Source organism: Protobothrops mucrosquamatus, unplaced genomic scaffold (assembly GCF_001527695.2).
Source record: "Protobothrops mucrosquamatus isolate PMUCROS unplaced genomic scaffold, P.Mucros_1.0 scaffold418, whole genome shotgun sequence".
In the NCBI taxonomy this organism is placed as follows: domain Eukaryota; kingdom Metazoa; phylum Chordata; class Lepidosauria; order Squamata; family Viperidae; genus Protobothrops; species Protobothrops mucrosquamatus.
In genome coordinates, this window is record NW_015386747.1 from 209,629 (window position 1) to 226,457 (window position 16,829).

General features: G+C 45.9%; 1 protein-coding gene and 2 non-coding genes across 3 annotated transcripts; 2 read left to right on the plus strand and 1 right to left on the minus strand.

Moving 5' to 3' along the window:
• Positions 1 to 1,924: 1,924 nt before the first annotated feature.
• LOC114922582 lies at positions 1,925 to 2,054 on the minus strand. Its single transcript, XR_003810441.1, has one exon. It is a non-coding gene; the product is annotated as a small nucleolar RNA ACA64 (small nucleolar RNA).
• Positions 2,055 to 4,006: 1,952 nt separating this feature from the next.
• RPS2 (ribosomal protein S2) lies at positions 4,007 to 14,960 on the plus strand. The gene is made up of 8 exons (XM_015816247.1): positions 4,007 to 4,042; positions 5,326 to 5,493; positions 8,073 to 8,162; positions 8,666 to 8,773; positions 10,777 to 10,950; positions 11,119 to 11,278; positions 14,525 to 14,616; positions 14,830 to 14,960. Exons 2-8 carry the CDS (start codon positions 5,329 to 5,331, stop codon positions 14,911 to 14,913), a joined length of 873 nt encoding a protein of 290 aa, XP_015671733.1. The 5' UTR covers positions 4,007 to 4,042; positions 5,326 to 5,328; the 3' UTR covers positions 14,914 to 14,960.
• LOC114922581 lies at positions 14,328 to 14,455 on the plus strand. The gene has a single exon (XR_003810440.1). It is a non-coding gene; the product is annotated as a small nucleolar RNA SNORA64/SNORA10 family (small nucleolar RNA).
• Positions 14,961 to 16,829: the final 1,869 nt, after the last annotated feature.

Here is a 16,829-nt window from a genome sequence, read left to right on the forward strand (position 1 = left end):
CCCCCACCCCCTGGGTGCATGCTGGGGAGGTGTCACCTTTTGTGAGGAATGAAGAAATGCACCATCGCCTGGAAGTGGCCAGCAAAGGGCCCTCGCCTACTTCACATATCTGGCTTGATGGGCTCTGGGGGAGGGGGTTCGGCAGGCAACGGGGCGCTCTCCTCATAGCTCCGAGAGGCTGAGCTGGGTGGCGCAAATCCAAAAAGAAATGCGAGGCCGCCCAGCTCCCAGCCTGCCCGGTTTCAGCAGGCAGCGGGGCGCTCTTCTCACAGTGCCAAGAGCTGAGCCGGGTGGTGTGAATCTGATGAGAAGCGCAATGCTGCCTAGCCCCCAGCCTGCCCAGTTTCAGCAGGCAGCAAGGTGCAAAGCTGACGAGCTTCGCACCGCCCGGCTCAACCTCTTGGCGCTGTGAGGAGAGCGCCCCGTTGCCTGCCGACACCGGGCAGGCTGGGGGCTGGGCGGCATTGCGCAGGTAACGTTGACTCTCACACTGCTCATGGCATCCCCTCCCCCAGAGCCCACCAAGCCAGATATGTGAAGTAGGTGAGGGCCATGTGCTGGCCACTTCCAGGTGATGGTGCATTTCTTCATTCCTCACGAAGAGTGACACTTCCCCAGCTGCGTTTCTTGCCTGTTTTTCTCCCTCCCTCATCTCAAATATTTTCCCACCACTCTGTACTTGGGAAGGAAGGAAGGAAAGGAGAGGGAGGGTGTGAGGGAAGTCCTGCCTTAGTCCTGCCCTGCTGCCCTTTCACCATCCCCTTGCCCCCTCCTCCTGGCCTATCCTGGGGGTCTCCCATCCTATTGCTGAGGAGGCTTTGGATACAAAGCCTGGTCTACTCCCATGGAGAGGGAATGGGCCTCCCTCTGACTTTGCCCTCGTACCCATCATGAGCGACCTGGGTAAGGAGAGCAAGCACAGCAGCAGCAGCCTTGAGGTGGTAAGGGTGCCCCCTTGGGGAAGTGGGGCTGGGCTTGGTGCCGCGGGTGCTCGAGGGCCAGGCTGGGCATTTGGCCTCTGCTATCCAGGGCTCCCAGCAGCCCGCACCACCATCCAGCCCCCCCGCATGGCCTGAGAGGAACAGTGAGGCTCCTCCAGTGGACCATGCCTTGGCACTTGCCCCGGTCCCACCCCCTTCTGCCAGAGACCCTCAGATCTGTCCCACTCCTGCCCAGGCCCCCACAGGCACCCTTGACTCGAATGTAGAGCTGGCCACACCCACCCAGTAGACCACACCCTCTCCATCCACGCCCACCCAGTAGGCTGCACCCACTCTGGCCACCCCCCTCCCAAGGGCAACAGCAATGTTGATGCGGGCCCTCAATGAAATTGAGTTTGACACCCCTGATCCAGCTAGTCACCAAGGTTCCTTCAAATCATTAGCGAGTACACATGTTAATTAGGGGAGAACTGTGTATATCTTTTGCTGACATCTTCCATGAGGTCACATCAATCCCCACCCAAACTCAAAAAGCAGAAATGTTCTGGCCTACCCATTCTTGTAATTGAAAATTAATGGAAATGGGAGCTTTGCATCCGAGTTAGGGCTTGTTATTGATGTTCTTAATTTTTATGACAAATTGGGATATGGCAGCTGCTTGGTATACATAAATTGGGGTATCACATAAGCTCAGGAACTAGGAAAATAATTCACAAACAAGACAGATGTATACATCACAAAAATGTTTATTTTATAATTCAAATTTTTTTGCAAGCATATATATTCCTCTGCCAACCAATCAATATACACAACAGCTTGTGACGTCTAAATGTCTCTTCTAATAGCTGTGGGGAACTCCTCTCAGGGGTATGTGCAAAGTTAAGATCCTGCAGCATATTAGTCTTCAAAGCGTATCTTCCTCTGCAGCATCTGTTGGGAAAAATAGCTATTAGCATTTATTACAACCATGTTGTATTTTCACAAGATATAGGAGCCTGGGTTTTATTGCTCAAAGACTGCGCTTAAGGCAATAAGCTTAATGCTCCTTTTTGCTATGGGCACAGTTACCTCATCCAAGGCCACAAGGGAAGCCAAGGATTATTTTCAGACAGTGCCCTAAAACCCCATAAGTCATAGTATTACAATGGAAAGCAATTTCTATCAGCAAATGAAAAGTTTCTAACAAACTACCAAAATCAGCCTTGGGAGAACTTCAAGTCAAAGGTTATCTCTTGAACAAACCAAGATATAGAGAAAACCATACATTAGAAACTTGCATATAAGCAGAAAATACCCTATGATGTCCAGCACCTGCTAGCCAATAGCCAGCAAAGTGGTGGAACCAAGGCATGGAATGTTGTTAGTACCAATCATGGTAATGCAACCACACCTATTGAACAGGATGTAGACTTGCCACCTACACTGTATTCCATAGATCTGTTTGTTACATAATTTTAAAAGCGTTCCCTTTAAAGTTACAATTCCTTCATAGGAATGAAGGATAATATAGTCCATAAATGCAAAAGGCAATTTTAATTGCACTTGCCATCTGTATATGTTGCATACATCTCTGGCGTCAGCATGCGAGGAACCCATCTTGCACAAACCTTCCGATACTGAAGAATATCAATAATGTGTCCCACACGTTCCTGTGAAATGCCAAGCTTGGCAGCAATTTCTCTTTGAGTGATCTGCCGATTGTCCTTAATCAGTTCATCAACTTTTCCCACATGGAACTGATCAGTGGCTGTCACTGGTCTTCCGCTGCGTTCTTGATCACACAAATCAGTTCTTCCTGGTTTACCACCTTTACATTTTTTGGCCCAGCGACGCACAGTACTCACATCCACACAATCCTCACCATAAACAGCAAGCATTTGGCGGTGAATTTCAATTGGGGGAACTCCTTCAGCAGTCAAAAATTCTATCACAGCACGTTGTTTAAAGCGTACTGACGAATATTCAGTGAAGGCTTCCATTTCACAAACAGCAACACAACCTCTTCTCACAGCAACATGCCACCAGCAGAGGTGAAAGAACAGATGCTAAAGAACATATCGGGGCTTCTAATGCAGGACTGGCAGCAGTTGGTGATTCTGGAGGCATAACTGTTCATTCAACCCTCATGGTACCCAACACAATAACAGCCATCAGCTCTAGCCACAGCAACCACAGTTCTCGATTATATGGTAGGCTTGCCATCCACTCTATTTCAGGAACCTGTTACATAAAAAAATTTCAAAGTACCAAAAAAAATGCAGCTTTCTCTTTTTTATAGGTGAAGGACAACATAGTCCATAATGCTAAAGGTAGTTTCAACTGCACTTCCCACCTATATCATTTGCAAAAGTGTTAACATCATATAACTTATTTTTAAACGGACAGCATTTCAGAATTGCTTTTTTTAAAAGAAAAAAACAAAAGCAATGTGCAGAATAAGCCATTCGGGAGAACCATCAGCGCCACAATTAGTCGCCACGTGGAAGAGACGAATCCAGCGACACCAAAAGATTATTAAGACAAGCTACGTCTGAACGTTGACGTGAATTCTAGCACTCCTGGGTTTAAAGCGGCAGCAAACACAGGCTTTGAGCAATTCATTCACAACAGGACCAAAGCGCTCCGAGACATACAACGCACCACTCGAATAAAGTCTCACTCCGCATTATTTGGGCTTCCCGGGGGGCCAGGGCGACCGACGGCAGTTGAAACCCCACAGTTCCACAAACAGTAAGAGAAAAGACGCCGCCACCCGCCACCCGCCACGAGCCCAGGCTCAAACCACCGACAAGCCCAGCCGCCAGCCACGAGCCACGAGCCACGAGCCCCTCACCTTCCCGGAAAGCGCACGCGAAGCCCGCGCGCGGGCGCTCCCTTTTATAGCCTTGCCCTTGTAAGCCATGCTCGATCCCGGGCGTTTTAATTCATGCTCGATCCGGCCAAGAGCGCGGCACGGAGCGAGCCTTTGCGCCTGCGCAATTGGCTTAGGAGGTAGGGAGATAGGACCTCGCGCACGCGCTTTGAGAGGTAAGGGAACTCGCGAGAGGAGCTGACCTTAAATACCCCTCCCTGCGCGTGTCTGGCCTTCTATTCTAGTGCACGTAAGTACCGGTGGGATCTCTTGGCGGCATCGCCATCCGCCGCCATCGCTCTCGGGGAGGCCCGGCGCTGGGTGCGGTTATGGGGAGAGCAGCCGGGACGGCTCTCCGTCCTCCGAGGGGGAGCGTTGGGGAGGGCTCCCGCTTTCGATGAGGCTGAATGCGGCAATAAGATGGGAGCGCCTGCCGCGCTCGTGGCTTGAGCAGCTGGGCGCCTGGCTGGGGCCCCTGCTTGACCGGCGGGCCGTTTCCAGGGCGGGGGGGGGGGTTGGGGACGGGGCTCTCGAGGGAGGAGGCAGAGGCTTCCGCAGAGGATCGAGGCCTGAGCCCCAGAAGGACGGAGGGCGCTTCTCGGGCATTAGGCACGTTAAACGGGTCCGGCGTTTCGGAACCGAGGAGGCCCTTTGCTCGCAAGAACCGTGGGGACCGCGGTGGCGATGCCATCGGCCCCGTTGCTTCGAGTGGAGCCCCGCAGCTAATGGGCTGGATTGGAGCTCGCTGGGCGTCAGGCGGGCCTCCTCCCCCCCTGCAGGGCGACCTCCTGTCCTGAGGCAGCGGGAGGCAACCGGGGCTCTTTTATGGCCCGTGGACTTCAACTCCCAGCATGCCCAAAAGAGCCACGGTTGCCTCCCCCTGTCCCAAGGGCTCTGCTGGACCCTCGGGGGCCCGCTTTGCAGACCTGATAAAGTTGGAAGAGGTGAGCGGAGCAACATGGTGGCCAAGGTTCCCGCTTCCTGCCTGGCCTCCTCCCTCAAGGCTTCCTTGCTCCCATTCGGTATTACCCCCCTCCCTTCCCTCCCTTTTTCCTGTCTACCTTCTCCCGCCATTTCTGCACAGAATAAAGTGGGCTCATTCCATTGATCCCGTAGCCCCAAACACATGAAATGTGTGTTTTCAGTTCAAATACAGAAACCATCTGAATCATGTAAACCAGTTCAAACATCTGTGATCTGACCTGCAGAGAATGGAAGGAGGAGGCACGGTGGCTTCTGATACACACAGCACTTGCAAAAGAGAGGAGGGAGCGACTGATTCCAATTTCCTCTTTTTGTTGGTCCTGGAGCCGGTCTCTAGGAGTAGGGCTTGGGGTAGAGGAATTACTTCATTCTTCGCTTGTTTTAGGGTCAATTCCAGATAGAAATATGATTTTGAACACAGCTCTGTACAGACTGAAAATTGATTTTGTTTCAGTCCTGTGTTTTTGCTTGGCCATTTTTGTGTTGTGCAGCAGGTGTCCTGAAATAATTCAACACTTTACAGTTGCAAATGTAACTTTTTCCCCCCAGCAAATGGCGGATGACGCCGGTGCTGCGGGAGGGGCAGGGGCAGGAGGAGCAGCTGCCAGGGGAGGCTTCCGAGGAGGCTTTGGCAGTGGAGGCCGGGGCCGTGGAAGAGGTCGGGGCCGTGGTCGGGGCCGTGGTCGCGGAGCTCGAGGCAAAGCTGAAGACAAAGAAGTGAGTAGAATTACCCTGTTTTAGTCTTTTTATCCCAACCACAAGTCTTGGATGACTAAGGAAGTCCAGCATGAAAGAAACAATGCCTTTAGGTCTGGTGATGGGGCAAAATATAGTGCTGCCAGAGCCAGTCTGAAGAGAGGCATTTGGCAGGCCAAGGCAGATTATAAGAGGAAGATTAAAGACCATTTTCATAACTGATGCGAGGCAGGTGTGGCAGGGGATCCAACAAACTACCAACCATAGACCCAATAACATCATTCCTGTTAACAGGGATGCTTCATTGGCAGAGGAGCTGAATCATTCCTTTGCCTGTTTCGAAGTGAAGCCATCAGAGGCAGCTGTGCCACAGCCACTAGTCCACCACAGCCCTCCCCTCACCACGGAGGAGCATGAGGTGAGGAGTTCCTTGAACTCTCAAGGAAGGCTGCTGGACCTGACAGCATTTCTGGCTGGGTGCTTACCAGTTGCCGGGGATCTTTACCAAGATTTTTAATCGGTCTCTATCCCAGTCCACTATTCCATCCTGTCTGAAGGCCTCCATCATTGTTCCATTACCAAAGAAGTCCTTTATTAGCAGTCTCAGTGATTATAGACCAGCGGCACTCACCCCTATTATCATTAAGTGTTTTGAAAAACTGGTCGGCAGGCACATCTGTGTCCTGCCTCCCATACACATTTGACAATTGCCAGTTTGCATACAGAGCAAAAAGATCCACAGAGGAGGCCATCCTCTCCATACTGCTCTGGCTCATCTGGAACAGCAGGGGACCTATGTAAGGATGCTCTTTGTGGATTTTAGCTCTGCATTCAACACAATTCTTCCATACACACTGGTGCCTAAACTTGTCAACCTTGATCTTTCACATTCAATTTGCCTTTGGATTAGGAACTTCCTGTCTGGCCACTCAGAGGGTTAGATTAGGCAACTATATTTCTTCACCCCTTTTTTCTTAATACAGGCTCCCCACAGGGCTGTGTGTTGAGCCCCCTACTTTACACCCTCTACACCAGGGGTCTTCAAACTTGGCCCTTTTATGACTTGTGGACTTCAATTCCCAGAATTCCTCAGCCAGGCACACTGTCTGAGGAATTCTTGGAGTTGAAGTCCACAAATTATAAAAAGGCCAAGACCCCTGCTCTACACTTATGACTGCACCCCCACTCATCCCAGCAATATTATTGTTAAATTTGCAGATGATACAACAATGTTGGGGCTTATCTCCAAGGGGGATGAGTCTGCCTACCAGGATGAAGTGAAGCGGTTGCTCTTGTGGTGCAGAGACAGTAATTTGGTTCTCAGCACAGCTAAGACCAAGGAGCTTATAGTAGATTATAGTAGGAATAGATCAGACATTCAGCTCCTGATCATCAGCGGAGACCATGTGGAGCGGGTGGCCAGCTTTAGGTTTCTGGGTGTTACCATAAAGGAGAACCTGACTTGGAGTGCTCATGTTACAGCATTGGTTAAGAAGGTCCAGCAGAGATTATATTTCTTGAGACTTCTCAGGAAACAACAACTGAATGAAAAACTGCTGGTGACCTTCTACCGTTGCTCCATAGAGAGCATTCTAACCTATTGCGTTTGTGTGATTTGCCAACTACACAGTAGCAGATAGGAAAGCACTCCAGAGGGTCATTACCATCGCCCTGAGGATTATTGGCTGCCTTCCCCCCCTGGACGAACTGTACAGTTCCTGCTGTCTTAGGAAAGCTCAAAACATTCTCATCCAGGACATTCTTTTTTTGAACTATTACCATTTGGCAGACGGTACAGGATAATAAAAACCAAGACAAATAGGCTGAAAAATAGTTTTTATCCCAGAGCTGTAACCACATTAAATACTACCGTATAGTAGTGCAACATTGAAGTGCAATATTAGGGGCAGTGCAATGGTGAGAATGCAAAGAATGTGTGTATATAATATATATTCTTATTTGTGTTTTTTACTTGTGTAGTGTGCACTGTGAACAGCACTTAATTTTGTTGTGATATTCTATTCTATTCTTTTGAAGTCTTGAGAAAGTACCCTGTAATTTTATTGAAGCAAATGGAAATGGCTTTTCTAGATGAAGTTTCAGGCATGCCATCCTCTGGTAATAAATAAAGGACTTTAGGAATGCTGATTATGATTTTATTTTATTAGGATTGAATAAATCAAAGTCAGAATACTTAACTGAAATTGGCAACCAACAAATCTAATACTGCAAGCCAGCCCTCTGGATGTATCACTCGTCTGTTTCAAGCCAGACAGAATTCAGCAGAGGCCACTATACTTAGAGAACTTTTGGTTATGTTAATACATTTTTGCTCCATTTTTGACATGACAGAAATTAAAGGTTCTGGTTGGTTCCTGTAGAATAGACTGGACTTGGCTCTCTGGGGTCAGGTTGAACGTATAATTGGATGTCACCTGCATAACAAACGAAACTTGCAAATAAAGGGGATGGATTGTTAAAATGCATACTATCTTGTTAAAGTTGTAACTATGCTCCAACTGGTTGTTTTTTTATATGCGAAACATGTTATTGCTGAATAAAGTTTGGGTTCTTTAATAGGCTCATTTCTATTTTTGCAGTGGATGCCTGTGACCAAACTTGGCCGACTGGTAAAGGACATGAAGATCAAATCTCTGGAAGAGATCTACCTTTTCTCTCTTCCAATCAAGGTATTACTCTTAAAAACATGGAGAACTCATTATTTTCTCAGAGAATAACATACATAGTTGCAGGGATGGGGACAGGGTAAGCACATTTGTGCACCCATGTATTAGTCACCCAATAAAATTGGTGAGACAATCCAGACAAAATTGGAAAGAATTTGTTCTCTTTTAAGTTATTGTTATATGGTGTTTTGGGTTTTAAAAGGAGCTAGAGGAAATCCTTTGAGAGCTCATTTGGCACAAAGGCACCCAATTAAAAGCTGCAGGTGAATTTCTAGTCCTACCTTAAGCATGAAAGAAAGCTGGATGACTTGGCCAGTTACTTTCAGCCCTGGGGAGAAAGTGCTGGCACCACTTCCAAAAATGTTGCAAAGGAAATGGTACTGACTTGTTCTGGGAGTCTGCAGAGAAACCAGGCTTGACTGGTTGACTAAGTCAATGAAGAGTTGATGCTATTGTGAAATTTCCTGCAGTACAGAGAGGTGGTTTATCCTATATTGACTTTTCAGGAGTCTGAAATCATTGACTTCTTCCTGGGTTCCTCACTGAAGGATGAGGTTTTGAAAATCATGCCAGTGCAGAAGCAAACGCGGGCAGGACAGCGCACCAGGTTCAAGGTAACCAATTGCATTTTGTTTCCTGTCCTTGGGATGTGTAGCTGTGTAGGATGTGTAGGCAGCAGAAATTCCTGATGTGCCTTCTAGCTAAACCATCCTCCTTTTTTCTTGGTACGTTTACTTTGTTATTAAAGCAGACTTCCCAATCTGGGATTCATTTGCTTCATTTAATGAGCATCAAGTTGAGAAAGTGAGCTTGTTCGATATAAAGAATGAACTTCTCCTGATAGCTGAAGGAGCTGAATATCTGAAGGAGCGGACGTGATCTTAGAACCACTGAACTGTATCTTTTAAAAATCCTGAAGCACTGGGGAACTGCCGGAGGACTGGAAAACAAAAGATTCAGGATTTCAGGATTTCAAAAACATCATGCCTGACGATCCTTATTGCATTCTTGCTGTGGATATAGTAGATTTGATTTAAACCAAGTTGATTTAAATCACGATTTAAATCACTAGTAAAAAGGCTTGATTTAAATCAACTCTATTTAAATCATAATTTTTGAAGAGCAACTGTCATCTCTGTCCCGCAGCGGCTCTTCTGACCCGCTGTTGACTCACTGACAATCCCACTCACTTTAATGGGGCGGCTGGTGATGCGGCAGTGACACCACAAGGTGAGGGACGTGGCGGGCAGCAGGTGAGTGGATGTCCCCTAACAGGTGCTGCCAAGATGGATCTGAAATGACAGGTGCTCTTTAAATGTAAGGACTCATTCTTGCTGGTAGCTAGAATCTTTAATATTATTACTTGCAAACAAAATGAAGGTTTCCTGTTTAGAATAATAAGCTGTCAGGTTAGTAAAACAGCGATATCAGAACCGATTTTAGGTTAATAGGTTAATCACACATGGAGAACTACTCAAATTCTTTTATTTAATTAAAACTCTTAGAACCTGATACAGATGCATTTCTCTTCAAAACATCATACAGTTTGTGATATACGTAGATTTGCAAAACAATGGGATAAAGGAATATTCCTGAAGTTTGTTTTATAATTTATCTCATGGTTATTGTGAAATTGAGCAAATGCGTCAGTGTAGTGCATGTTATCTAAGCTTGCAAAGCTTGGCTTCATTGAATGAATTTACCAAAAATGTAAATATTGCAGAATATACAGCTTCATGCAACATAACTAAGCTCCATTTCATGCTGAATAAACTAAATTATTAATATATCTTAAATAGAAAACTATCTTTAGATAGATTTTTATTCCAAAAGCATTTTATTAAAATAAATTTGATAAATATTAAAAAAAATCCAATTTAAATTTTAAAAATCCTTTTTTTTTTTTTAAATCATTGATTATTATCCACCCTGCCAACAAAGAGAAGGACTAGGGGTAACATGGTAATCTTCTAGTACTTGAGGGGCTGTCACAGAAGAGGGGGTGGTTAACTTGTTCTCCAAAGCACCTGAGGATAGAACAAGAAGTAATGGATGGAAAGTTAATGGAGATCCAACCTAGAATTAAGGCAGAAGTTCCTTTCAGTGAGAATAGTCAGGGGAATGGCAGGACCTGCAGGAGGGTGGGGGTTTTGTGCCATGGAGCTGAGGTGGCTGGCCATAGCTTGGGCTGCCACTGGGCTGGCGTAGAGGCCTGGGGGCAACGGTGGCCAGCTGAGACTGCTAAAAGCCCAGGCCATTGTGCAAGGTGGCCAAAAAGGCAGCGAGGAGGAAGGAGATGGGCAGGTGGGGGGGAGTTGGCTGTAAACGTGGGTAGGCTGTCAAGTACCTGAATTCTGACCCCCTGACCACAAGGGCACTGCAGTGGCCATAATTTGGGGGTCAGGTGTAAGCATTATTCTTTCATGCTGCTGTAATTTCAGATGGTTGCTGAATGGTCATAACTTGAGGACTACCTACAGTAAGCTGTGCTCAGTATCAGAGGCCACGTGTTTGCAGAGTTAAAGTTGGGCTGGCTGTCAGGATGGTTGTGTGCATTTATGGCAAGGAATGTTTGCATTTCTGCTGTGGAATTGCAGGTTATCTCTTTTCTCCTTAGGCCTTTGTTGCCATTGGGGATTACAATGGTCATGTTGGTCTTGGGGTCAAGTGCTCTAAAGAAGTTGCCACTGCCATTCGTGGGGCCATCATCCTGGCGAAACTCTCCATTGTGCCAGTAAGACGAGGCTATTGGGGAAACAAGATTGGCAAGCCTCATACTGTGCCGTGCAAGGTAACGCTTTTGGTTTTGAATAGCAATAGTGCTTAGACTTGTATACCGCTTCACAGTGCTTTAACAGCCCTCTCTAAGCGGTTTACAAAGTCAGCATCTTGCCCTCAACAACCTGGGTCCTCATGAACTACTTTACTATGTGAACCTCTGTTTGGCTTGCATTTGTAGGTGACAGGCCGGTGTGGGTCTGTCCTGGTTCGCCTTATTCCTGCCCCACGTGGCACAGGAATTGTGTCTGCGCCCGTTCCAAAGAAGCTGCTGATGATGGCGGGAATCGATGACTGCTACACCTCGGCCAGGGGCTGCACTGCTACCTTGGGCAATTTTGGTACGTCTTTGGGTATCTGAAGTAAATGGTTGTAATTTGGGAAATGGCAACTTTGTGCCACAGAATTCTTAGCTTATTTATTTAATTTATAGAGCTGCTGATCTCAGTAAATGTGGCTTTGGGTTGGGTATAACCAAGCAAAACAGATATGACAACCATTTAAAACAATTTTAAAGTGCAATTAACAATCTTGCAGGTTTGTCATAGGACCCCCAAAGTTGTTGGAAGAACTGTATTTGTGCTTCGAGTCTGCTTTCTGGACTATTTCTTCTTCTGCCGAACTCTTTGTGGTGCATATGTCATTCTTGCTGGAAGGAAGGTGGCCTAGAGGAACTTGGTGTCACAGTTCTTAGAACTCAAGGGAAGATAGGAGTGCACAACCTAAAATCCCAGAGCTTTATGCATCCTCTAGAACACGGGTGTCAAACTTGCTGCGTCTCGTGATGTATCACAACTTTTTTTGCATTGCCGGAGCTGGGGTGGGCATGGCCTCCGCATGATGCAACCGGCCCATGGGCCGGCAGTTTGACCACCCCTGCTCTAGAACAAGGTTCTCAAAGTTTTTCTGACCATGAAACTTGTTTTAAAATTCCCTGATCAAGAAACAGACAGGACTGGGAAAAATTGGCTGTATTCAACTTACAATAGAGTCCTTGGAACATGGTTTGAAAAACCCTGTTCTAGAATGCCCCCAAACATCCTGAAGTTGGCTTCCAAATAGTAATTGCTCGTATTATGTGTGGAGAAAGTCTTAAATTCAGGAATTGTATTAAGTGTACATGAACAAGTCAAATCTCGTTTTTATTCTGGCTTTTGGAAAACCAGCCCTGGTATATCACTCGGAAAACTGCAGGAGGAGATGAGGTGAACCTAGAGTGGAATGCCGACTGAGCAAAAATAAAGACAATCTCTTGCAGGCTTAATGGCCCCGGCCTCTCTAAAGCAGGGAGAGATGTGGGTAGATTTTGAATGTTGCAGGTTAGTTTTTTTTTATTGAGCAAGAATCTTAAAACCTACCAACTAAATCTAGGTGGAAAGTAGTGGCTTAGAGGGGAAGGGCAAAGATTTGGAATTGAGCCCGCATTGCTTTCAAGATGATTTCTTTCCTTTTAAAACTTATAGATGATCCCTTTTCTAAAGATCAGGAGGAGGTTAAGGTTATATAGCTTCCCACTTCAAAAGACTAGGCAGCTTTCAACATCAAAATATACTATTAAATCAGTATATTTGATGATGTAACAAGAGGAAAAAATGTAAGCCTGAACTAAAAAAACAACCATAAGAATTGAAAAACATGACTAGAGGCTCATGCCACACAAAAGGGCTGTGGGCACTGTCCCTCTTATTAACACTGATTGGAAATGACAGTTGAAGGAGGAGGCAAATCATTGCTACACTCCCGACCCCTGCAGTCAGTCCAGAGAGATATCAGGGTTGATCCCAAAAGCTACTAAGAGCTCAAGGATAGATGTACCTCCTCTAATCTTGGTTCCAGCAAAGGTCAAGTTCAACCAATTCTGTCTCCACAATATACCCTGATCTAAAGCTGATCCAGATAATTTGCTTCCTCCGAGATGATCTGTAGCTGCCATCCAACCTTTTTTTCATAATGGGAAGATTAGAAAATGGAGGGGTTCAGCGATAGTCTATTAAGGAAGGGGATGAATGGAAAACCGCATTTAATTGCCCAATGGGGTGCTACCAATTCAATGTTTTGCCATTTGGACTACAAGGGCCCCCTGCAGTTTTTATGCAATTAATCAACGAGGTACTAAGGGAGCACCTATTTAAGGGGGTCCTGGTTTATCTAGATGACATTTTTATCTTCACTGAATCCAAAGAGGAGCATGTCAACCTAGTCAGAGCGGTTTTAAAGAAACTGCGAGCTGCCCACCTATATGCCAAACTATCAAAATGCGAATTCCACCAGGAAAGGATAAACTACCTAGGTTATCGCATATCCCCACAGGGCATTGAAATGGACCCCGAGAAGGTCAGAGCAGTACTAGAATGGGCACCATCTCGCACAAGGAAGCAGTTGCAAAGTTTCCTGGGTTTCGCAAACTTTTACTGCCAATTCATCCCCTCGTTCGCCCAAATAGCCCTGCCCCTCACGAACTTACTAAAAACAAAGGGAGCATCCTCAGTAAAACCTAGCCAGCCACTAACATGGACAGTGGAGTGCCAAGCGGCATTTGAGAGATTAAAGAGACTTTTTTCTGCTGAACCAGTACTGAGGCACCCAGACATGGATAAGCCCTTCGTAATACAGGCGGATGCAAGTGATGTGGCAGTGGGGGCTGTACTATTACAAGAAAACGATGAAGGGGTATTGCAACCCTGCGCGTATACGTCCAAGAAACTTTTATTAAGAGAAATTGATAGCAGGCATGATAGACAGGATCTGAGGGATTCCCTTACAATTTGATGTTTTAAAGTGTCCCTAAGCAGCCCCCCACCCTGCAGTTCCGGACCGGCAGATTTCTAGGTGTTAACTCCAGGAAAGATAACATCAATCCGGCTCCGTTGGGCACAATCATTCAACATCTCCTCACACAGATCCTGGATGCTGCATCTTTTCTCCCCCTTTCTCTCGCTGGCGGTAAGGAGGAGAAGTTCAGAGGGGCATAGGATGAAAGGCAAATGGTTACATTGTGATGGTTAGCAGACCCCAAGTGAATCAACAAAAGATTACTTTGTAGTGAATAGAGGAAGTGAAAGTAATAAAACCCCCATGCATACCTCCCCTCCCCCTTAGTAGTATGACAGGATCCAGTAGAGAGTAAGAATTGGTTTTATATCAGAGAAGATAGATAGAAAGGAAATATAACTGGATTTTGACAGGTCATCTCTCGGTTGCCTTGACAAACTAAGGGTGGCCAGGATCTAATCTATAGCTGACTAAGGTGACATTTAGTGCTGGCATCTGTTACTTGAACTACTGAGTTTAAGTGGCTGCTCTATGGACTTGTTAAATAAATTGACAAAATCCCAACCCAGCATCCTTATGCGCTGGTGTTTTTGTTCTGTGGAAATGCTCAATTCCAGAACACTCTCAGCTCTGCTCAGTTGCACCTGATTCCAGTGGTGCAGCTGTCGTTTTCGAGAGGGAAAGCAAATGAGTTCAAATTTGCACAGTTGCAGTGGTCTCTGTGTTCCTTATCAAACTCAACAGATTTGAATATATATGAGTGTGCCTTATAAAAAATACAGTGGGTACCGAGGAGACTTCTATTTTTATTTCAGCTAAAGCCACCTTTGATGCTATCTCCAAGACCTACAGTTATCTGACCCCTGATCTCTGGAAAGAAACTGTCTTCACTAAATCTCCTTATCAGGTAAGGAAAATGTGGCATGGGGGTTAGGGAATACTCCCCTCCCCCATCCCCTTTCCTTGGTGAAGCTCAAAGAGACAGAGTCGGAGGCTCCTCTCATTTTATCCTACTAACCCCTGTGAGATAGGAGTGAAGTGCCTGAACAGAATTCCCACTCCTCCTAGGCTGTATTTTATGCAAAAAATAATCTGATGCATCTTTTCCCCTTTCCTACAGGAGTTCACTGATCATCTGGCAAAGACCCACACCACCAGAGTGTCTGTGCAAACAACTCAGGCAGCTGCTGTGGCAACCACCTAAAAGATCCTGTACATCATCAATAAAGTAATCCTTAAATTTTAAACCAATCTAGCACTCACTGTATTTATTCCTTGTGCAGGTTCCTTCATTGGAAGAAATGCTAATGGTCCAAAAATGCATCTTGATTATAAACAATATCCTTGAGATCAAAGGTTATACAGTAAGGAAGTTTTGAGGATCTTCAGGAATTGTGACTGTTTTGCTTGTATTATTTCAGTGGTTGGCAGCAATCTGTTCCCAGGAAGTTTGTAAGGTGTTATGTTTCAGGGGTTATTCCCTGTAGTTAAGGAGCAACCTGCACAACCTATTAACTGGTCAGCTGTTTTCTGGTAGGAAAGAAGAAAGCTAAAGTAAGATTGGCTCTGGTTGAAAATCAGAGCTCCTCTCAAAAAGTTAACAGCAGGTTGCCCCATAAGGCAGTATTGTCCAGTGGGCTTCCAACAGATTCTGAGTTTCCATGTTTGGTCCCGTGTGCCTTTTTGGTTGGACAAACTGCTCAGTGTATTGCAGCGCCAAGTTGGCGTTCCCATTTTCCAGTGTGGCTTAATCTAAAGCCACATTAGAATACATAATTGTATTCTAATGCACAATGATAGCTAGTGTCAGACCTACCCTGGCTTAGATGTTTAGGAAAGAAAGACCCTCAACTCCATTTATCTGAAGTGATAACTTTTGCTAAAGTTAAGCGGTTCCAGCAAAAGTAAAGCAAGATCCGAGTATTCCCATGCAAAGCTTACACTTTTTCCCCTTTGTCCCCCCCTTGACCAGTTCATCAGTGTCCAATAGTATTCCTTTTTGATGTTTTGGGAACTACTTTGAGGTTTGGCGCCCCTCAACGTAGTTTTGCATTCTGTTCCCAGGCCATGTGTCCTTGGCAGCTGGTTTATTCCAGTTTGACACCTGTGGTTCTTGGTCCACCCCCTTTACCTTCACATTCAGTGCCCAAACTTTACCTTTCTCCCCTCCCTTGTGTTTTATGGCAGGATGCCAGCGAAGCGTAGAAGCTGAAGATGGCAGGCCTGACAGCTAGTGTAAGGACCTGCCTCAACTAGATCTCCCAAGAAAGCAGAACTCTTGAAACAGGCATCATTTCAAAAGGAACTTTTATTGAGAGTGATGACAAGAGAGCAAAGCGAGGTCTGAAGATTTGGCGTGCAAAAGAGTACATCAAAAGACAATTCAAAATTCCTTCCCCCCAATGTCCAACCATCTTGTTGAAATCCAGCCAATCCACAGGTGCCAGAGTGTTATGAGAGCCTGGAGATGCTTCGTTTCCCAATGGTCCCAGGCTCTGTTGTCTGGAGATAAGGCAGATGTTTTCAGGTCACATTCCTCTCGCCCAGAGGGAGGGCACCTCGAGTAGAGCAAAGCAAATAATATCCCCCATGCAAGCCCCCTCTCCCAACATTAAGGCAGGCCCCGAAAATACATAGGCAAAAGTAAGAAAGGGAGAAATGAAAGGATTGAAGTCAAAGACATTTGAGGGGTTCTGATATTTGCCCCCCCAATAGAAAGATATCCATCTGCAAAACAACAGGAAGGCAGAAGAGAAATAAAAATACACACGTTAAGTCAGGATTATCTGGATAGCATTCATGGAAGTGTTTGAGCAACCTGGGAGCCCTGACATGTTTTTTATAAACCCATTCATTCTGTGAAGCAGGCAGATCCTCCCAGGCCACCAACTACTGTGTGGACCTCTGATGTTTACGTGAGTCTAAAATATCTTTAATCTCAGTGTTGCTCTTCCTCTACCATATTTTAGGAGCTGGAATGGAAACAGGTCGTAGTTTAGAGGTGACCTCAGGTTTCAACAAGCTACAGTGGAAAACTGGGTGGGTTTGTCTCAAACTCTTAGGAAGTTCTAGCTCCACTGTAGCAGGATTAATAATGCATTTAATGGGAAACGGACCAAT

What these genes read in the sequence shown, in the direction of transcription:
- RPS2 (XM_015816247.1), top strand. Translation starts at nt 5,329, where the DNA reads ATGGCGGATGACGCCGGTGCTGCGGGAGGGGCAGGGGCAGGAGGAGCA. An exon ending in CTCATACTGTGCCGTGCAAG is followed by an intron (nt 10,951 to 11,118) that starts GTAACGCTTTTG and finishes TTGCATTTGTAG; the next exon opens with GTGACAGGCCGGTGTGGGTC. An exon ending in TCACTAAATCTCCTTATCAG is followed by an intron (nt 14,617 to 14,829) that starts GTAAGGAAAATG and finishes CCTTTCCTACAG; the next exon opens with GAGTTCACTGATCATCTGGC.